General features: G+C 42.2%; 1 protein-coding gene across 1 annotated transcript; it reads left to right on the top strand.

Moving 5' to 3' along the window:
- Window positions 1-841: 841 nt before the first annotated feature.
- SELL (selectin L) lies at window positions 842-22271 on the top strand. The gene is made up of 9 exons (XM_060643464.3): window positions 842-1007; window positions 1828-1909; window positions 4157-4543; window positions 5473-5580; window positions 9626-9811; window positions 11001-11186; window positions 12755-12883; window positions 16810-16828; window positions 21393-22271. The coding sequence occupies exons 1-9, from the start codon at window positions 993-995 to the stop codon at window positions 21409-21411; spliced, it is 1131 nt and encodes a 376-aa protein (XP_060499447.3). The 5' UTR covers window positions 842-992; the 3' UTR covers window positions 21412-22271.
- The last annotated feature ends 224 nt before the right edge of the window (window positions 22272-22495 follow it).

Here is a 22495-nt window from a genome sequence, read left to right as displayed (position 1 = left end):
ACACAAAAAACACAAAAGTACTCTAGGGCCCCAAACTCCTTAGGGTAAAAAGGTGGAGCTGCTTTGCTCTCTTGAGAGCTTAACTTTAGGAGGTGCCATTAATGAGGACTTCCACTAGGGGGCGAGCAAGGAAAGAGGGAGAAGGAATTAGACGTCAACCTGTCAGGTGAGCAGAAGTTTAACAGACATCGTAAAAGGGAAGAAAAAATAGGAAAAAAACAGAGAGGGAGGCAAACCATAAGAGACTTTTAAATACAGAGAACAAACTGAGGGTTGCTGGAAGGGAGGTGGACGGGGGATGGGCTAAATGGGTGATGGGCATTAAGGATGAGCACTGGGTGTCATATGTTAGAGCTGAATCACTGGGTTCTTCTACTCCTGAAGCCAAGACTACAGTGTATGCTAACTAACTTGAATTTGAACTTGAACAAATTTGGTCCGAAATGCTGTTTTAATTGCGTGATGTTTTCAATTATCTGGGGCCCTTTACCATGGACGGCCAAGAGTTAAGTGCAGTATTTATTCAAAAAGAGAAGAGAGAGAGAGATGGGGGGTGGGGAGGAGAGGAAGAGGAGGAGGAGGAGGGAAGGAGGGAGGGAAGGAAGGAAGAAAAAAAGGAAGGATGGAGGCAGGGAAAAAGAGAAAGAAGGAAAGAAGGAAGGAAGGGAGAGGGGATGGAAGAAAAAATGGTAGGAGGGAAGGAGAAGAGAATCTATCAACGATGGTCAGCAGCTCTACTTTTCTCAGGGTAGTGAGAGAGGCCAGACTAGGAAAGGGGTGGGGAAAGAGGAGTGAGAAGAGATGGGGGAAGGTAAGGGGAAGGGGAGGAGGAGGATGTGAGACTGAGTCAGGGAAATGAAAGAAAGCAAGCCTTTTTGGTGGCACTCCACGCAGCCTCCTGAAGCACAGCTCGCCCAGCCCAGCCGTGGGCAAGGACCCAGACACCCTGGTGCTGAGTTGAGAGGCTGGAGTCCGGAAGAACTAAAGAAGGGATGAGCAAAGCCAAGGTGAGCTTTTCAGCCTCAGAGATTTCCAGATGCTCAGAGAGAAACCCTTGGGACTGCAGGGGCAGAGTTCCTTTTTGGTTTTCACAAAGCCAAGAACTAAAAATCCTGAGTTGAAGAGTGCTCCCAGAATTTTTCTTCTCAGATGTGCTGATTCCTCCTCATTGACTCGTTTCTGGTGAGAGTCTTGAGGAAGTACTCTCTTGTTGAAATGAGCACTTTTGCAGCTAAACACTGGGGCTACCTGAGAAGTGACATAGTTCAGAAAATACAGTTTTAAGGTGTCCAGAACATTTGTGGTTGGGTTGTGCAAAATGTATTTCTTTTTGACTTGAAAGAAAATGAATTGCTTTTCTTTATCGGTGTCTGGCTATCTAATTCTTTTAAGTATTCGAAGCAGTGAATCATTATAATCCAGTGTAAGATTTTAACATTTAAATCTCAGACATCAATAGTTCATGAAGCATCCAAAAACACTTTTAAAAATATACATATTCAATATCAAATAGTTTCATCTAATAGCTCAGCAGAAGGGAAGTAGAAAAATTACTTAAATGTAGAAAAAAAATCAGAGTTGTAACAATCAGCAACCTGAGCCTAAAACGTGAAAAGAAAGAAAGAAGAAAGAAAGAAGAACTTTGAGTCAGTTTTGAAGCAAATTTAATGCTACCTTTTCATGCTCATCTAAGAAACCTCTTACTTCAGGCAAGGTTAGTAAGAATATGTATTTTATTTTGAACTTTAAGAGAGTCGTAGCCATCTCCTCAAGGTGCTATAAACTTGTGAGTTAAGAATATAAATCTAACTATAATTTTCTTTGCAGGTATTTCCATGGAAATGTCAGAGAGCCCAGAGGGACTCATGGAATGTCTTCAGGTTGTGGGTCTGGACAGTGCTCTGTTGTGGTACGTTACGGTATTGATATATCGCTAAGCCCTTTTTCACTTACGTTTATTTTTCTTAAATATCCACTGGGAGCACACAGTCACAGGGAAGATGATTAGGTAGATAGCTGTTAATTCTATCCTTCTGTGAGCATCTTTTCCTTCCTGACACCTTTAGTGACAGCCCAGAAACCTCCTAAACCTGCCACACCCTTGTTGCAGGGTCCAAATCCTAATAATACCACTAAAGTCTTAATTATGAAGAAATAGTCAATTAAGAAATATCCGATGGCGCATTTGCAATCTGTACCAAATATTTATTTTTGTAATTTTTTTCTTACATTTATTTATTTTTGAGAGACAGAGAGAGACAGAGCGTGAACAGGGGAGGGGCAGAGAGAGAGGGAGACACAGAATCTGAAGCAGGCTCCAGGCTCTGAGCTGTCAGCACAGAGCCCGACGCGGGGCTTGAACCCACGAACCGTGAGATCATGACCTGAGCTGAAGTTGGACGTTTAACCGACTGAGCCACCCAGGCGCCCCAATCTGTGCCAAATATTTAGCACGGTACTTTCTATTTTTATCATTAGTTTAGTGCACAGCTCTGGCCAAATGTGCTTTCCTCTGTCCCTCACACATTCTTTACACCATGTCTGCCTCATATCACCCTCAAAGCTAGTGCTCATTTCATTCAACAAACATTTTCTGAGTCCCTGCAACGTAGCAGACACTGTTCTAGCACTGAGGAGACCCCCCGAACAGAACGATTTCTTCTCCTGCGAACATATATTCTGGTAGAATGCTCCTTCAAAGCTCCACTCCAAATGTTTATTTTATTACACTATTTACTCATTAATCATATCTGGGTTTTTTTTTTTTTTCCAATTCTCTGTTCATTTCTGTTATGTTTAATTTGATCAAGATTAATTATGTTTTCAGGGGCGCCTGGGTGGCGCAGTCGGTTAAGCGTCCGACTTCAGCCAGGTCACGATCTCGCGGTCCGTGAGTTCGAGCCCCGCGTCAGGCTCTGGGCTGATGGCTCGGAGCCTGGAGCCTGTTTCCGATTCTGTGTCTCCCTCTCTCTCTGCCCCTCCCCCGTTCATGCTCTGTCTCGCTCTGTCCCAAAAATAAATAAAAAACGTTGAAAAAAAAATTAAAAAAAAAAAAAAAGATTAATTCTGTTTTCTTTGCATCTGTTCAGGAGGAATCCTTAGGAGACTGCAAAAATTGGATCCATGTTCTCTTTGATATTTCTCTATGGTTTTTGCCCTACACAGTGGAAACGCAGTAGATGTTTATGGCTGTGAAAATATTTACCGTAACGGTAGAACAGTGTTTCGCATAGATCATACCGTGCTTAGAATGGCATATGCTACCACGAAGTCATTGTGTGTTTCTGGGGTTTTTTTGGTTTTTGGTTTCTTCTTTTTTTTAAGTAGGCTCCACACCCAGTGTGGAGCCCAGTTCAGGGCTTGAACTCATGACCCTGAGATTAAGACCTGAGCCGAGATCAAGAATCGGATGCTTAACTGAGCCACCCAGGCACCTCTTGGTTTTGTTTCTTTAAAGTCCTCAGATTCGAAGCACCCATATGGTCACTAGACACGCTGGGTATCTTTGCGCGCAGAACACGATCTAAATCAATTTCATAATCCTGCATCATTTGGTTTTGTAAATTATTCTTTTTTAAAAAAACCAAAAAACGTAGTTACATGTATAAGGCTTGGGCTATGTATTAAGGCTTTCCCAGAAGCAGCTCTTCCTGTGGTAAAAGATTATCTTTTTGAGACGAAGAGATAACTAAAAGTATGCTGTTATTCCTGTCCTTATTTTCTTCTCTAGTAGAAACATAAATGTTGGGTTCTAGGAAATTATCCCAGGATAAAAAAGTGGATAGTAAATCTTCTGCATAAAATTAATGGAAATAGAAAAGGAAATAAGAATTTCTAAAATACATTGGTTGAATTTCACTTGGAAGAATTTTGAGAAAAAAATTATGAAAATAAATCTAGGAAGCCACCAGATTTATCTAAAATAGAGCGATGCACAAAAAGTATTGAATGTTACCATGAAAAGTAAATAGAAACCAAAGGTCTAGGTTCTACCTCAAATCTGCAAATGACCGATTCTATGACCCTGAGAAGGTAACCTATATACCCTTGAGGTCTCGGTTTCTTCACGTCTAAGTGGCAGGCCCGGCATGGATTCGCTCTAGATTCTTTCCAGCCATGACTGTGAGCCCGCATAGTTCACATTGATGTCTTTCAGATTTCCTTGCACGTCACGGGACCGACTGCTGGACTTACCACTATTCTGAAACACCCATGAACTGGGCAAGGGCTAGAAAGTTCTGCCAAGAAGATTACACAGATTTAGTTGCCATCCAAAACAAGGGGGAGATTGAATACCTAGAGCAGATGCTTCCCTTCAGCCGCTATTACTACTGGATAGGAATCCGGAAGGTAGGGGGAACATGGACTTGGGTGGGAACCAACAAGTCTCTTACCAAAGAAGCAGAGAACTGGGGACATGGAGAGCCGAACAACAAGAAGTCCAAAGAAGACTGTGTGGAGATTTACATCAAGAGGGCCAAAGACGCAGGAAAATGGAATGATGATTCCTGCCATAAGCAGAAGATAGCCCTCTGTTACACAGGTAGGCGGTGGCCAGAGTGGGGAGAGTGGTGGCGTGGATCCCAGGGATTGTGGGGGTGTTAGGGAAGAAAGCAGTTTCTGGTACCTTTGGAAGTAAATCCAGTTCTCGACAAAACAAAAATAAAAATAGAATAAAAGCATGTCACTTCTGTGCACGTTTGGTGTGGGAGGCTGGGTCCAACACCCAAAAGTGACATCTTTAAATCAATCTGCATCAATATGACAAATGTATGTGAGAAGTGAGGCAGGGAAGCGGATACAGAGATGTGGGTCTGGCCAAGAGCTCAGGCTCACACGCCCCCTCATTTCCTCCCTGCTTATGGTGGGGGGCTTTATGCTCATGTTTTGTGCTTGGCCTAATCTCCCATAATTCTATATAATGAAATACTGCCATGTTTTGTTATCTGTGGAGGATGAAAATTTGTTTTCAGTTCCCAAACGGTATTTTTCCAAGTCATATTTCATCAGTGAAACATAGTTAATTTGATCTCTTGTACATTGGGCTCTCTACTGACCTAACAAGTTCGAACTTCTTAATCTTTCTATAGTACTTTCTAAAAAGAGAGGGATTGTCAAATATACTGCAGAAATGGTTGGGGATAGGCTATCACTTAATGTACTTATGACATTTAAAACAAAATAATTCCAAGAGTTCAAAGTATATCAGTGAGTTTCCCCAGAATGTTAGAGAATGTTGGTGTCAGTAAATTCATTCTAAGTATATGTCTGTGGCTATATGGCCAGTATATGACATAAATAGAAAAATCCTGACCTATCTTTTGGTGCAAAAATGCTATGAATGTACAGATAAACCTTTCCTGCTTATTAAAGTAGTCTCAGCCAAAAGAGTTATCTGTATCCAAAGAAATGACTCTGAGTACTAAGAAGTAATCATGTTCAAATCATTGATTTCATCCCCCACCTTTAAAGCTTCTTGTCAGCCCTCATCATGCAGCAACCATGGAGAATGTGTGGAAACCATCAATAATTATACCTGCAACTGTGATGTTGGGTACTATGGGCCCCAGTGTCAATTTGGTAAGCCCCTTTTCTGTCTTGTTTCTTTCTGTGTAAACTTATGGGGTTATTGTAGCCTAGAAGTTGATAGGGACAAAACAATACTAGCCATTCTGAGAAATGAGAAGTTTTTATCAGAAGGATAAGCTTGCACAACGTTGTTGCCTTTCCTGAAAGATTTCATAAGTCAGCATGAAGTTTCAATTCACTTCTTAGCAAGTCTTTTTTCAGTGCCACAGACAATACAGAGTTGGGAAAAAAAGCTTTAAGGATGATGATAATGAATCAAGCATGGTATATTCCTGTTCTTAGGCAACCCAAATCCGGCAAATTGGTTGGACTCATTAGAACCCGGAAGTCTGAAAGAAACATTGCCATTTATTGTTGGGAGGGCGAGTTACCCATTAGGTAATCTAGCTTTTGTATGTAAGCCTCAAAGTCATGACAGGGCATGGCTGAAAAGAAAAGTCCACGGGCTGCCTGGGTGGCTCAGTCGGTTGAGTATCCGACTTAAGCTCGGGTCATGATCTCACGGTTCATGGGTTTGAGCCCCGCATGGGGCTCTGTGCTGACAGCTTGGAGCCTGCTTCGGATTCTGTCTCCCTCTCTCTCTGCCCCTCCCCTGCTCATGCTCTGTCTCTCTCTCAAAAATAAAATAAACATTAAAAAAAAAGAAAGAAAAAAGAGAAGTTCACATAATGATACACAATATAGGTCAGAGACATATAGTAATAAATCCAACACGTTTATTTGGGCTGTATATTTTGGGGGATACAATGACAAATCTATTATAGATTCTGTCCATGAAGGATTTGCAATTAGCTAGTGGAAATTATATATGCTTATAATTTATTTTGATGGAAAGCAAGGTATAAGCTGGAAAATTAACTGCCTAATGAAAGAATATGGCCTTTATTGGATAATGGGAACCCACTTAGTATCTTGACACCTGCATTTGGGACAATTTTCCTAGAAGCAATGCATAATACGGATTGGAGAACCAAAAAAAAGAAGATGGAGGGGCACCTGGGTGGCTCAGTCGGTGAAGCGTCTGACTTCGACTCAGGTCATGATCTCATGGTTTGTGAGCTCGAGCCCCGGGTTGGGCTCTGTACTGACAGCTCAGAGTCTGGAGCCTGCTTCTGATTCCGTGTCTCCTTCTCTCTCTGCCCCTCCCCCATTGTGCTCTGTCTCTCTCTGTCTCTCAAAAATAAATAAATGTAAGAAAAAATTTAAAAGAAAGAATATGGAGAGAATCAGTAGGAGTCTATTGAAATCATTCAGCGTCATGGTGGTAGAAACAGAAAGGAAAGAGTACGTAGACTCAAAGTCAAGGAGTCTTTGACCCAGTCAGCTCACTACTGAAAGAAGCATCAAATCATTTCGTTGTTATTGGTTGAGTTTCAAAACTGTGGTTGAAGTATCTGGTGCATAGGATAGAAATTAGAAGAAGAGAAAAGCAATGTTTGTAAAGAATAAAGAATTAAAGCCAAAATAAATTTAAGTGTCAACCAACTGGTGACAGTCTAACTCATTTCACTTAATTCCTACCCAATACTTTCCTTCACACCACTCCTGAAGTTTCTTTTTTATTATTTCTTTATTGATACTTAATATTTTAGTATGTTTATTTTATTTTATTTTATTTTATTTTATTTTATTTTATTTTAGAAGAAGAGTGCACATAAGTCCCCCACTCATGTGCACTCTTTTTCTAAAATAAAATAAAATAAAGGCAAAGAGTAAGGGAGGGAGGGCAAAATAAAGGGCTAAGAGTAGGAGAGGGAGAGAGAAACAGAGACAGAGACAGAGACAGAGACAGAGAGAGAATCCCAAGTAGGCTCCACACTCAGTGCAGAGCCTGATGTTTGGCTTGATCCTATGACCCTGGGATCATGACTTGAGCTGAAATGAAGAGTCAGACATTCAATCAACTGAGCCACCCAGGCGCCCCTGATCTTTAACTTTTTAATTCTTATAACATTGGCATGCCCATTTCACTCCTTTTTGAACATTTTACTCTTTTTTCTGTCTTAGCTTTCATCCTCTCACTCTTTTCTGGTCTTCTTTCTACCTATAATCATTTCTCCTTGGGTTTCTTCATAGGTTTCTTACCAACTTCTGTGGACTCACAGATTCACGTGAGCTTTGGACTGACAAATCCATTTCCAGCCCCCAACTCCAAATATGCTAAGTGTATCTGTTGGGATGCCCAAAGGACTGTAAAATCAATCGTCCCAGCCAGATTTCTTTTTTTGTATTTCTTATCTCAGTATGAGGCACCACCATTTATATGGGTGCTCTGGTATGAAATTCTTACACCTCCCCTTACTTTTATGCAAAGTAACACACTATTCATTTTAACAACTTACTGTTTCTCTCATTTGCTTCCCATTTGCCAATTCTGCTACTACTGCCCTCATTCCTTCTAGACTATTGGATTCATTTCTTAGGCGAGTTCCACAGCTTTAAATTAGCTCCCCTTAAATATACTATTCATGCTACAGGCAGGCTGATCAATGAAAAACAATCAAACAAATACCACACGTATATCCACCCTTCAATTTCTACCTATCATGTGTCCTATAGGATGAAATCGAAACTCCTCAAGGCATAGAGAAATGCTTGATATACAGTAGGAACTCATTAAATCAAAGAGAAAAGATAAAAGCATTTTTTCTTAGCTTCTACCTTTCTTTCTAATCTCATCTCACATATTCCCTTCCTCCTCCTTCCTCCGTGTAACAACAAAGTGCTTGTAGTTCTCTACCCTTTTCATATGTGCTTTGTATTTCACTGACTTGCTCGTGGCTTTCTCTCTCATTTTGCACATGGCTAACAGACCTGTTCATCTTTAAGACATAGTTCAGGGATTGATATTTTTTTTTTTCCAGAAAGCTTTCTTTGGACCCTAAGATAGGCTAAATACCTCTGTTCCACGTTCCAGTAGGTCCGCATATTTCTTTCTTGTTTATCCCACACTTGTTGAAGTCGTCTATTTACTTGTCCGTATCCCCTGGTAGACGAGCAGCAGCTTGAGGTCAGTAAGTATTGTTTACAATTTAATATGTCAGATTGAGACTATGCCTGAAGTATATAAAGCACTTGCTTGTAGTCATGAATAGAATTGGAGAACATAATTTAATTTGGACTTGTACTGTATATGGAAAATATAAAAATTCTTCCAGTTCCTAAAGTCCTTTCTTCATTGAAATCTCAAAAGCAAGGTCACCACAATGGCTCAAATTGGATAAAGAATAGGACACAAGAGTTGAAATATTTGCTCAAATGGTATGGTGGGGCCTAAAAATGTGAAGACTCATTTCCAAGGCTCAATTCAATCTCCTATGCCACCAGTCAGAGCAGGGAAATAGATACAGTTTCTGGAGAGGGCTGTCAAAATCAGAAAAACTGAAGGTCTGGAGCCGAGCTGGAGAGGGTGAAAACAGGATCAAGGCCAAGATGCTTCCTAAAGCTTCCCCACACTTTTCCCACGCCTCCTGCTCCCAGCACTCTACTCTACCTAGGAGTTCTGATGTCACAATTATTTCCAAATCGAGCTGGTCATTCCCACTTAAACCTATCTAGGTTTAATAAGTCTCTCCTCAGGAGCACTTGAGTGGCTCAGTCAGTAAAGCATCTGACTCTTGGTTTCAGCTCAGGTTATGATCTCACTGTCCATGAGATCGAGCCCCATGATTCTCTCTCTCCTCTCTCTCTCTGCCCCTCCCCTGTTCTCATTCTCAAAAGAAATAAACACAAACAACTATCTTCTCAGATGATGCCAACAATAAGAAGAAGACCAGCTGATGTTTAATTAGGACTTCCTATGAGCCAAATTCACTTCTAAGTCCTTGACTTACATTAGATCATTTACTCTCCACACCAACTCTAGGAAGTTATTACAATTACCATGACTCCTCTTTCATAGATGAAGAGACTGAAGCTGGAAGGATTAGTTCACTTTGTGCAAAGACATTTGGTGACCAAGTGCCAAAGCTAGGATTCAAACCCAGACACCAGGTGCTCTCCACACTAGCCAGTACTGTTTTTTTTCTTACTGCAGTGGTTCAGTGTGAGCCTCTGGAGGCCCCTGATCTGGGTACCATGGACTGTAGTCACCCTGTGGGAACCTTCAGCTTCAGCTCTCAGTGTACCTTCAACTGCTCTAAGGGCACAGACCTCATTGGAGTTGAGGAAACCACTTGTGGACCTTTTGGAAACTGGTCATCTCTAGAACCAACCTGTCAAAGTAAGTAAGTCTTCAGACTAGAGGCTCTGTCATGGCTGACTTGGGTTAACTGAGAAAATGCAGCAGAGACTTGTAAGGAGTCTCTGGCCTTTTGGGAACATAATTTAATCTAACTTAGATCATACTATGATGCTTTTGAAAGGGATTATTGTTACTCAAATCAAAAAGAAAAACCACAAATAAAAAACAACAACCAAATACCTCTGAAACCATCTCGTGATACATACATAATTTTCAGTAATATGCGGCGTGATTATAGTGTACTTTTTACTTTAGTTTTCTCATCGTCATGGCACACATAGTCCAGATGAACCTCAGTTAAATGTTGATTGTTCTCTCCCCTCAGTAACACCTATTTTATGTGGTGTCTTACCTAACACCAACCAATTTCCTTCTCAGGGTGTAGAATTTTTTTGATTGTTTTATTTGGTTTATTCTTGAAATCATTTTTTTACTTTTCATCTTCTATAAACTCTCGGGGGAATAACAACTGCTGTGAAAAACAAAAACACAGTCTCTTGATCTTTTTTTTTCATTTGAAATATGGTGGGTTTTTTCTTGTTGGCTGTTAAAAAGACTATCCCTGTACAGGAGAAAACTGGTGACATCTGAGCTTGTGAAATTCTGGTTACGTTTTCTACATTTATGCATCTGACGCACTAATTTTAAGTGGTTTAATTCTAAAAAAAACTATCAAAGTCATACTGAAATCATTGAATTAAATTGTCAAACCTGCTGAATTTTACAAGAGTTGAGTGAGTTGCTTCAGAGAATTGGGGTGTTTTTCAATACTGCTTGCTTTAGATCAGGTGAAAGGGTGGGAATTCTCTACATTCACTGAGGATACTCCATAAGCACTCTTGAGGCCAAGGCCGTGTAGTACTTCCAGGAAGTGTTGGAGAGCTACCAGGACAGGAGCAGCAACCTGGAGCAGCCAACTCTCCCCTCCTCTCCCCACCTCCCCACCTGCAAGGGTTTTCAGTGCTCTTGGCTTCACCTCTGATATACAATCTCCATCATTCTCAAGAGTATAAAATCTGGAAACATTATCAGAACTAATTTTTAGAATTTAGAAATGTCTAGATTCAATTGGGTGGTTCCACAGTTGAGTGGAGCAGCTTTGGCTAAAAACCTTTGGTGAAAAGAGGGCCTCTACTCAGAAATATTGCTTTTTTCTTTTTCATGGAAGTGATTTCCTGTAAGCCTCTAATGGCACCCGATCTGGGAACCATGGACTGTAGTCACCCCCTGGCCAACTTCAGCTTTACATCCACATGTACCTTCAACTGCTTGGAAGGAACTGAGTTAATCGGGGAGAGAAAAATTATTTGTGGACCATTGGGAATCTGGTCAAGCCCTAGTCCAATATGCCAAAGTGAGTAAGTTTGCCCCGATGTGTTGACAACTTAAAGAAGGAGCTGCTGGATGGGAAGATGGTGGGGAAAGATAGATTAAACTTTAAATTTTTCATTTTGCTACATTTATATGGCTTAAAAACAAATTTGTTCACATTAATTTACTATAAAATCCTTGGCTCTTCTTGCCTCTTCCTTCGATGACTGTCATTTCTGTTTTCAGCCAATTTTTAACTCATCGTATCTCAACTCTTAACATCTAAATGCGCTGTCTCTGGCTTACTTCTTTTATTTTCTGACTTCTTATGCATTCTTCCATTCCACTAAAATCTCACTTCTGTTAGTCCATTAAAACGTTTCTACAAAAGTCACCAGTGACCACCTAATTCCCCAAATAGTGTATACTTACCAATTATCACTAAGCCGATGCCTCCCTCATCTGTGTATGAGAAGGACTGTCTTCCTCATTTCCATATACTCTCCACTTGACACAGTGCCTGTGCTAAATAAGTTGCTAAATAAATGCACATTAAATTAGCTTATGAAAGAATAGCTACTCATGTCTGCCCCTGAGATCATCTCTACCAGTGGAAAAGTTTTTAAGTGGTAGGATCAGTAGAAACTACCAGAGAAGCTGATCTCTGTATGGCCCAAGGCCAGGGAGTGTGGGAGGGAACTGGGGAGGAGGCATGGGATCTGTAGGGGAGGATTGTGTATCAGGTTTATGGGACATTTCCTTTTAAGGCTGGGCCAGTGTCCATTTCCGCATCCTCATGGAGCCTGTAGACACCCTCTCTTTGGATCATCTGGGAACTTGAGCCTTTTTCTTATGATATATTTGGGTGTGGGGGGGGAAGCACCTTGAAAGGGCTTGTCAAAGTAACACAAAGAATGGGGGACACAAACCCTATGCTAACGTGCAAAAATAAGTGTCTTTAATTGGTGGTATCGGAAGATAGACTTTTTCGCATTGGTATTTTTTCAATAAAAGTTCCCAAACGTTCACTCTGACAAGAGGGTACAGGTGGATCCATTTACTTATTTGTGAAGGAAGTGGGACTATGTAGTAGGACAACATCATTCGAAAGACAGTTCAGCGTAGGTCCTCAGCATGTAAACAGCAAGTACACATGTTGGCCCAACTGCTTCAAAGGGAAAGCATTAATAGGTTCCCTTGACTGTTATGTCACCTGGTTAAGATGACCGGCTGTTATTTTCCCTGAAGTCATATTCTATGTTTTAGGTCTTCTCTGTGCAGCAGAGTCCCAACTGTTGAACAAGACCATGGAGATAAATACGATGGTGACCCCTTACTCAGATTTTTAGGTACTTCTTCCAGGAGTTCTGTGAATCGCAAATCTAGGGATTAAGAATTTTATAGGCACTGGGCTAGAGAAACTTGTCCTGTCTTTCCCTCTGCTGCAGAGTCATCATGGTCCTTCCCATGCCAGTTTCCCCATCCATCAACTGGCATCAAATGGACTGTTACCGGGAGACATAAGGAGGAACAAAAGCTAAGGCCATGAGATCGCACGAAGGATATAATGCTGTGGCCTCATGCTATGTGCCTTACTGATCTCTCTTTCAGAAGTGGACCAGAGTTTCTCAATGATCAAAGAGGGTAACTATAACCCTCTCTTCATTCCAGTGGCAGTCATGGTTACTGCTTTTTCTGGGTTGGCATTTATCATTTGGCTGGCAAGAAGATTGAAGAAAGGTATGTGAGTTTGCCTTCATACGAAAATAATACAACTCAAAGTGGATAAAAATAAGGGCGCCTCAGTCGGTTAAGCATCCAACTTTGGCTCAGGTCATGATCTCGCGGTTTGTGAGTTCCAGCCCTCCGTGGGGCTCTGTGCTGACAGCTCAGAGCCTGGAGCCTGCTTCGGTTTCTGTGTCTCCCTCTCTCTCTCTGCCCCTCCCCTGCTCATGCTCTGTCTCTCTCTGTTTTTCTCAAAAATAAATAAACACTGAAAAAATAATTAGAAACAAAAGCAAAGTGGATAAAAGTATAGAAACCCACAGGAAATTAAGATTGCTAGATTGAACTGAAGCAGGATACCAAGTTCTGTGTTCTATAGACATCATTGCTGGGGATGTGGGAAACGGCCCATACACCCTTTCATTAAAACAAGGTGGCTGATTTGTGCTTTTCATCTGACAAACCTTTTAAAAATGCCTACTGTCTTCAAGGCACCTCACTAGTGCACTAATAGACAAATGAGACGTTTTAATGGTTCTTTGCTCTTATTTAGTTCTGAAAAATGGATGCATAATCTCTGTCCCCTTAGGAGCCAGCATGCCTTTGATCTCAGTGCTACAGTTCCACTAGAAAATGAATCTAAGGTCCAATGAGGTTTTTAAGGCACTATTCTCCAAAACCTGAGCCATGTGCCTGTCTGGCTTCTGACATGTGGGAATTGCATTGTCCCTGGTTTTCTCCCCAGTGTGTATTCACTGAGGTCACAGCTCTAAATAAATGCACTGTGTATTCGTGCTTCCCTTCGCTCTGGCCTGGAGAAGAAAAGGGTATAAGAAGAGCTGTTTGAGAAGCTAATACCCGGAACAATACATGGGATGCCACCAGGGAAAAACAACCGTGTTACTCCCCTCACCTCCCTCCTGAGGATGTCCAAACCTTAGAGTGGGACTGGCTTCCTGGTTGCAGATCCACAGTCTGTGGTAGGTCCTGGGTGTGCACTGCCACATTTGTCCAAATTTGCCTGGCAGAAACATTGAAGTCTATGAAATTCATGGACATTAAGCAGCTTTTAAGGCATCCCTGCTTTAAGTTCAGAGGCCATCAGTGATCTCAAAACAACTGCTAACCAAATGCTCGGTGTTGCATTTCTCCGAGTCAGTTGACTGACATTTTAATTTTACTTCCATCAATTAATTAGTATGGAGTCTCTTCAATGAACATGGTATATAAAGGCTGCCCCTCCCCCATCCCCACTGGCAATTGCAGGAGTAGAATCTACCAGTCCCTAATGGTCTTCTACTATCTTTGGAATCTTTCATTCCAAATTTAAGAATCAGGATACTAGGTTAGTCTTATAACCAACCAACCCAGAAAGACCACACTGTTGATGTGCAAGAACTTCATTATTAGCAGTTTAAAATGTCTTTGCCCCTGTTGTTGGAAATTCTGCTAAGATTGGATCCCATCATTTTATGAGACTAAGTACTTAAGTATTCCACTAAGGGAAGAATGAGATTTTTCTCCCACCATTGACTATCCTTTCCACTGAAACTTCAAAATCTGACCCCAGTCATCCCTTTTTCCCTCCTGCCGTAGGTGATGGTGACAGAACTGAGGGGTAGAGAATGCAGTGCACATTTATACGCTGGCCTCTGGGATAGGAGGCTGGTATCTAAATAACCTTTGAGGATTTGGCGTGTGAGTCACCTTAATAAGGAGGATATCCCCAAATTCCAAAGTCTCTTAACAAATTTTCGTAGAGAGGGCACCTGGCTGGCTCCGTCAGTTAAGCTTCTGACTCTTGATTTCGGTTCACATCATGATCTCATGGTTTGTGGGATCAAGCTCTGCATCTGACTCTGTAATGGCAGCATGAACCCTGCTTGGGATTCTCTCTCTCTTGCCTCTCTCTGCCTCCCCCCACCCTCTGAAAATAAATGAAAACAAAACTTAAAGAAATGTTAGTAGAATCAAAAGAATGGAATGCATTCACTTGTATTTAACGGCAGGGTGTGGGGTGGGGGTTAGCTGGCTAAGGTGGTTCTATAAGCAGTGGTGAGAAAAGCAATGGGGTTGTTTTTAAATTTTTTACCTTGGAGTCATTTCTGTACAAGATCTCAAACTGATAACTTGAAAACTACATGCCCCTGCTGTGGGAATAAGTGTGGGGCAAACAGGAAACAGATAACGGGCAGTTAGGCTAGGTACATTCATGCCAGCAAAGAGAACAGAAGCCCCAGAAAGATCACTGGCTTTGTAGGAAAGTCAGGGTATCTTTAATGTAGCATTTCAATGGTCTTCACTTGCGGAACATCTTCTGATATTTCCAACCTCCAAGTGGCTCTGTCCTCCAAAGATTTTAGTTGTAAGTTAGTTCTTTGAAACATGAAGAATGTTTTTCCTATAGAAAGTGTTAAGAGTGATGGGTAGGTTCCTGGGCTAACCCCTCAGAGCTTTTCTAACCATGTAGCTGACACATTTACAAGAAAAAAAAGTTAAAAACAGTAAGTCCACATGTATGTAGTAGTCATCAACTCTGAGAATTTCCTACGTGTTGTGTTTCAGGTTCAGTAAGCTGAAAAAGGAGGACAGGTGAATATTTAGGACACAGTAGCTGAGGAAATGAGCAGAATCCTGACTCTTATCCTGTCCTCAGAACCTGTACTTTGGCCCCTGCCCTAGTTGTCTTGGTATCCAGACTTTAGCTCCTTTCTTCTGGAAGAGAAATAAATGCAGGCTCTAGAAATGTGTGCCCTCTGCATAGACTTATCTAGAAACACTCTGTTCCCCTAGATAATCATTCTCTGATGAGTCATCACCATTGGCTCTGTTAGAAAGAAAGAAAGAAAGAAAGAAAGAAAGAAAGAAAGAAAGAAGTAATGAAATAATGAAATAATGAATAATAAAACTGAAGCAGTGATTTTAGGCCAAATCTCCCAAATCCTGTTATTAGCAGGGCCCAGAATCAGAGATCAGACTCCCATTCACACAGGCCTCCTAACACCTGGTCTTTGAGGCTCTATTTTTTTTTTTTCTCTTGGTTGGAAGAATTCCCCACCTGAACCAACAACCCACAGGGTTAGCACAGGGCACGAAACTGAACACATGCCCTTAGTTCCTTTTTCTTCGAAAAGAACTCTCAGTAAGAACAGACTCTTGCTCATGTATTGGTATGTGTTTCGTTGTTCCTAAAAGGAAAATATTAAGATAAACAAACAGCCTCTGAGGTTAATTCAGATTTCATTCTCCCTGCTCAAATGCATCCTGCCCATGTCATCAGCAGGCTGGATTTGGGAAGAAATGTTTAAAATGGTAAATTCTAACATTTTAAAGGTTTAAAAACAGTAATTGGGCACTGTCCACGTGCTAGGCCCTGGCCTAAATACTTTGAATACATTTTAGTCTATCAACTCAATGAGAGGGAGGTAATTACCATGCCCCTTTCACACATGAAGGGACGTGGCTTCAGAGGGTGAGTAGCTAATCAGAGGCACACTGCCGACAAGGTGGTGTGAGACGTAGGGACACATATTCTTACGATGCTACCAGCTAAGTCTGTTAGGGAGGAACCCGCAGGTGGGAGGAGATGGCAGGTGGGGAAGGGATAAACACGGGTATGGGGGTGTTGGAACTGACAGGCAGGCAAGTCAAGCTAGGCTGCTGTCTTTGTGATCAGCACCAAAGATGGAACAGAACCCTGAGAAGCATCTGTCCCAGTGGGTCTATTACGTCTGAGAATCTACCACCGTTTGAATTAGAACACTAAGCCGACATCTCAAATCCCCTTCTACACAGGCGGGGTCCACCCAACGAATGTTTAATACATTTCAAAAGACAGTTTTGGGAGTGGGACTTGGCCTTCTCTCTTACTTACCAAGAAAAAAAAAAAAGAGAATTGTCTACATATGCTGATGCTATTTTTCTGTTTCTTCTGTTTTTAGGTAAAAAGTCTCGGGAAAGGTAAGTTTCATCAGTGAGAAGTTTCCGCCTCTGTTGATCTTTTCTCTACCTTCCTTGAGATACTTCCTGTTAGAGCTAGACACCTTAACTCCTTAGTAACTATTTACATGGGGTCTCATTCAAATGAAATTTCCGTATAGAATGATAATCCACTAGCCTCCCTTAAGAGCTGTGTTTTTGAAGTCTGTGTGTGTGAGTCGTTTTGTTTTAGTGCCGGTGGATTGGAATGAATGAATGAACACGTAGAGCCCTCTTGAGAAAGGGCAGTTATGTGAAGGGAGCTCTTTCTGATTGTCCCTGAAAAATTTTTAGAGGACTGGAAGCATTATGACATATCTCTTCTTGTCCCAGTTGAATGTAAGGGCAATACCAAATACAGTATTCAGGAAACATTCAATTGGTCAAGGATTTATTGAGACATTAATGAGTCCCAGGCTCTGAGAAGGTATCATTCTAGACCCCAGGCCTTCAGTGCCTAGGACAAGAAGGTAAATGACTACTGCTCTGATTAGCACTGACCTTCAGAAATGTGGAAGAGGTGGGGAACATTGATTCTACCTGCGGCTTCCCCAAAAAGGCAATTCTTTTAGCTTGGTCTTAAACCTCAGATTTTTTTCAGCTGGAGGAAGAGACCGAGAAGAGATGCAAACATGTGAAAATGCAATGGTCCGTCTGGCAGAAGTGAAGAGGGCAAAACATTTCTTCAGTTTCTCAGATGTTTAGAGACTTGGAGAAGGAGAGTATAAGTAAGAAGAATGATGGGGATGGGGCTTTGGTGGCACACTGAGCACCCAGTTAGAAAACCGAGCTCCTTTAAAATGCTGGAAGAAGCGAGATGGTCCCTGAGAAGGTTGGTTGCTTGTTCAGACAACCACGCTACCAACCACAAATTGTTGTGAAGAAGTTCTTACGAGTTCAGTGAGCTGTAGCTCTGAGTGCAAAAGAGAAACTGGGGAGACATAAGACAACAGGAGCCAGATCATAGAGTAATTTATAAGCCATTTGAAGGAGTATGGACTTCATCCTGAGGTCTTTGGGTAAAGCAGGAGAATGTCAGGCTAACATTTGCATCTTATGAGGATCACTCTGCAGACAGGGGAGTAGGGGGAGCCTGGAGGCAAAGAATTGTTTTGGAGGCATTTAAAGTTATTAAGTTAAAGCTGATGGTGCCTATCTAGAGAAATGGCAGTGAGGTTGAGTTAGTTCATGAGGTAGAGGTGAAATCAACTGAATATGGTTATTAATTGGCTAAGCGAGAGAGAGAGAGAGAGAAGAATCAAAGAAGTCATTGTGGTTCCTATCGGAGACTGGCAGATGGTTACTATCAATACAATACTCTTTACTGAAAAGGGAACACAAAAGAATGAGAGGTTTTGGAAGTGAAGGTCATGGGTTCAGTTGTGTCGGTGTTGAGTTTTAGGCGTCTGTGGCTCACCAACAGTTGACTGCTTCTATCTGTATCACAGAAGCCATCCAGGGGCCAGAGAGTGGATTTGGGGGTTCTCACGTCCCTTGAGGTTAGCTGCTATTTCGGGAGCAGGTACAGTCATCTGGGGAGAGTGAGGAGCAAGGAGCGGGAGAACAGAAGAGGACGTGGGAGAGAGGGCAGGAACAGGGGTAGCATCTATATCAAACAGGTCAGTGAAGGACAAGGAGACGGGGAGGGGTTGCCAGAGAGGCAGAAGGAAAACGAGGAGAGTCTGGGTCATGAATGCCAAGGAAAGAAGGAAACAGAAATGGTTTCGAGTGACTTCGGGAGAACCAGTGAGTTCCCACTGGATGTAACAAGGGTATCTGCAGAGTCTGTTCTCAGGGTCGAGGTCACGGAGGAACTCTGGTGGCCAAGTGTCGAGGAATCAGTGGAGATGAGGAAGTTGAGACAGAATATGTAAGCCATCTCTTTTTAAAAAGCTTGGCTAGGAGATGAGATCCTTAGGAAGGTAACTGGATGAAGAAATCGGGTCAGTGGATGTCCTTTTATTCTATTTTATTTTAGTGCCCTATCTTCCATTCGACAGTGTAGATGGGGTCCTAGACCCTTCTCTGGGCTGGGCTCCTTATCTCTGTGGGCAGGAAATCCACAAGATGTAAAGATTTCTTTCATGCTCACACCCAGCGAGTGAAAGTCTTTTTTGGCACAATCCACCCGAGCCGTTTTCTGGTCACAGGAACCACTTACTTTTTAATTGCCACTAGATGGAAGCAGATCAATTCAATTTTTTTAGAAAACCTTGGGGGACAGGAAGAGAGGCTGACAGGAAGAGTATTAGCATTAAGTGAATTACCACATTCGGCTAATTGCCGTATGAAGTTTAACGGCTCACTGATTTTGACAATGAATCAATCAGTAGTTTTTTATTAAATACTCTTGTGCTGGAACAATGCTAAGCTTGACTGAGACACCAAGAGGAGTAAATCCGTGACCCTGACCTCAGGGAAATTATCATCTAGTTGGGTGGCGAAGACAGAAAAATAAAAAAAATTATATATTTTCAGAAAAATATAAGGCAGAGTATAGTAATGACTGGCGAACTCCGTGTTAAAGGACTTTGTCAGTATAGAAGAAGTTTGGTGATCACAGAAGATCTTATAAAGAAGGTTGACCCTGGTTGAAGAATGGATAGGGTTTGTGGGTATGGAGAGAAGCAGGGAGGACAGACTACAAGGAGATGATGGAAGCATGGTATGGCAGCAGGGATATGACAGCATGTTCAGGTGCCAGCAGCTAGAACTATCAAGAGCCAAGGGTGTACAGGACATATAAACAGAAATTGGAAGGGAAGGCTGGCCCCATCGATATAGGTCTTCACATGCGTCACCCGATCTAGGCTAGGACTAAGCAAAGAAGTATTATTTGCCCAGATGCCTTGCAACACCTCTCATTTATTGATCGAGGTGACTTTACTTCATTGAATTATAAAATTTTAGGTCTTGAAAGGATCTTCACGGACATGATGTTCACTCTCTTTATAACTGAGCTAATGAGTAACTTTCCTATGGGCCCTGAGAGAGTGACATAGCTAAAATAATTATAAACATTTATGAAACATTAATTCCATGTTGCACACCTCTCTGTGAGTTTTGCATGTTTGAAATCATTAAATATCGCCTGCCAGCTTGTAGGTGGGGGGAGGTGCTATTCATATCCTCATTTTACAGGTAAAGGAAGAGAGGCAAAGAGAAGTAAAATATCTAGCCTGGGGTCACTGAATAAATGACAAAGCTGAGATTTGTACCCATGTGGATCCAAAGATCCTGCTTTTAATCCTTACACTTGTAGAACTCAGGACTCTCGACTCCAATGATAAGAGTTCTAAGTCCCAGACGCCTGCTTTCCGTAGTGATGTGATAATGATTTCACCCTGAAACCATGTGTAATGGGCACCGAGGAAGGGTGGGATGGAAGAGGCAGAGTGTGTTTCTAGAACAAGCCAAAGGTAAAAATGAAAACCATCACATTAAACACTGAAGCTCTTTTTTGTCTTTTTGTTTGTTTGTTTGTTTTGTTTTTTGTTTTTAAGCTCTGCAGCCAGCTCTCATAGTCTTTTGTGCTCATTCTTATTAGGTCTTGGCTGGTGAATGACCAACTCCTGGGGCATTTGTGGTTTCAATTCTTGCCGGGTTATTTTCACTCTTCTGCAAACTGGTTCTGTTTACCACCTCATTTGGTTTCTGGTGTCTAAATTCTGCCTGGGTAAAAGCTACACCCAAGATACACAGGAAGATACGATGCCAACCTCAGTGGAGGGTATATGTGAAATTTTGTTTTCAGAAACATTTTTATCTCTGTATTGGCAAAAGCACGTTTGCAGCTGCTGAACTGTGGTTTACCCTGGCAGTTCATCATGACAGCAGAGTCTCAGAATCTGCTTCTCCCTTTGAAAGGTGCTATTAAGACATGCCCTATTTGGTTCCCTTTCCCCTACCCCTAGCCCCCTCCCCTCCAAGGATGAGACAACTGTGACACACACACACACACACACACACACACACACACAGTGTCATTTTTGTCATGAAACTAGATTTGTCACTGTCTCCCTAAATCACATCCCTCCAGAATCAAGCATTTAGAATTACCACCACACCTTTCATGAGTTTTGATTTTTCTCAAATTTCTCTTTCCTTTTGAGCATTGTCGTCTTCTACTGTTCACTGACTTCCATCATCCAAAGTCTATCACAAATGCCCTTCGTACTCATTTGATCTAAAGACAAAGCCTGTGCCCCCAGAAATGTCTCCAGGTGTGGCCCACGGACCAGCGGCAGCAGGAGCAGGGATGATGCGGAATCCGGGGCACCGCCCGGATCTACTGAATCAGAATCTGCCTTTTAACACCACCTCTGGGCGGCAAGCAGCTGCAAGTGTGACAGGTGTTGCTTTAGGGTTTTCTTCTTCTTCCTTTGCCTGAGTGAACGTCCTGTGCTCGTCCAACTCACCTGAGAGGCATTTTCTTCACTCCTCTTCCGACTTTTACACCGAATATCGCCCTTTACTACGAACGCTGTTAAATTTTGCAATGTTTAAGGTCCTGGTTTTAATTTACATTCTCTTGTTTTCTATTCAGCGTGGATGATCCGTATTAAAGCACCCTCTGTAAATGAAAATTCTCGGGATCTTAACACGTCACCGGATCCCCCAAATCCCTCCCTGAAAAGTTATCGCGCGGTGGTGTCTCCTGCCCTGAAGATGAATGTGTCGCCCTCAGTGCACCTGGAAAGATCTCTGACGAACCGGCAGCAGTTTCTGCTCCCTTTGTGCCCCTCCCCCACCCCCTTGTGGTTTATATAGCGCACTCTGTTACTCTGTTTTTCGTGGAGAAACGAGATCACAGCGGGGGAGAAGATTGCTGGGGAATATAAAGATGCCCTGTTTTGCTCTCTGTCTTGCACCTACAGGCTCGGTTTTGATGCAAATCACATTTTATCTCCAGTCTCCTGTAGGGGTACATCCTTAGACGTAAGTTCATCAAATTGATGTTGTCCTCGCTTTCCAACGGCAGCAAAGTAGTGGGGTTCTGCCCCGAACAGAAAAGGTCCTGCCACGTGCACGGTAGCCTCACCTCCTCTGTAAATGGAGGCCATCCTCTTCAACTGCCTCCGGCCTCCCCCACCTTCTTCCGCCATCCCCTCTTCTCAGTTGGCTGGTTTCCACACATAGCATCTCATGGGCACCAAACGAAAAGAGAGAGGAGAGAGACAGCGAGACTACACTGGTTTTTTGGCTTTTGGTTTTACTCGTTTTATTAGATCCACCGAAACATCTTGTACTCGGTGCCTTTTAAAAAATGACCACTATATTTTTATTAAAGAAACATCCCCCAGAAACATCACCAGAAAGACTAGTCTTTCATACTAGTCTTGTCACATCTAGTCCAAACCTGTGGCCTCCTGCTGCAAGATTAGTCTAGGTTTTGTGCTTAAATAGTCTTTTTTTTTTTTTTTTTTTAAACATACAGTTTTGTACTTAGTCTTTCTAAAGAAAATGTTACCACGGGGCGTCTGGGTGACACAGTAGGTTAAGCGACCGACTCTTGATATCAGCTCAGATCATGATCTTTTGTTCGTGAGATCGAGCCCCGTGTAGGGCTCTGGGCTGCCGTCACAGAGCCTGCTTGGAATTCTCTCTCTTGCTCTTGCTTTGCTTCTCCTGTACTCTCTCTCTCTCTCT

The sequence above is a fragment of the Panthera onca genome, chromosome F1 (genome assembly GCF_046562875.1).
Source record: "Panthera onca isolate mPanOnc1 chromosome F1, mPanOnc1 haplotype 2, whole genome shotgun sequence".
NCBI classification, from domain to species: Eukaryota; Metazoa; Chordata; class Mammalia; order Carnivora; family Felidae; genus Panthera; species Panthera onca.
This window is presented reverse-complemented; position numbering and strand designations above follow the sequence as displayed.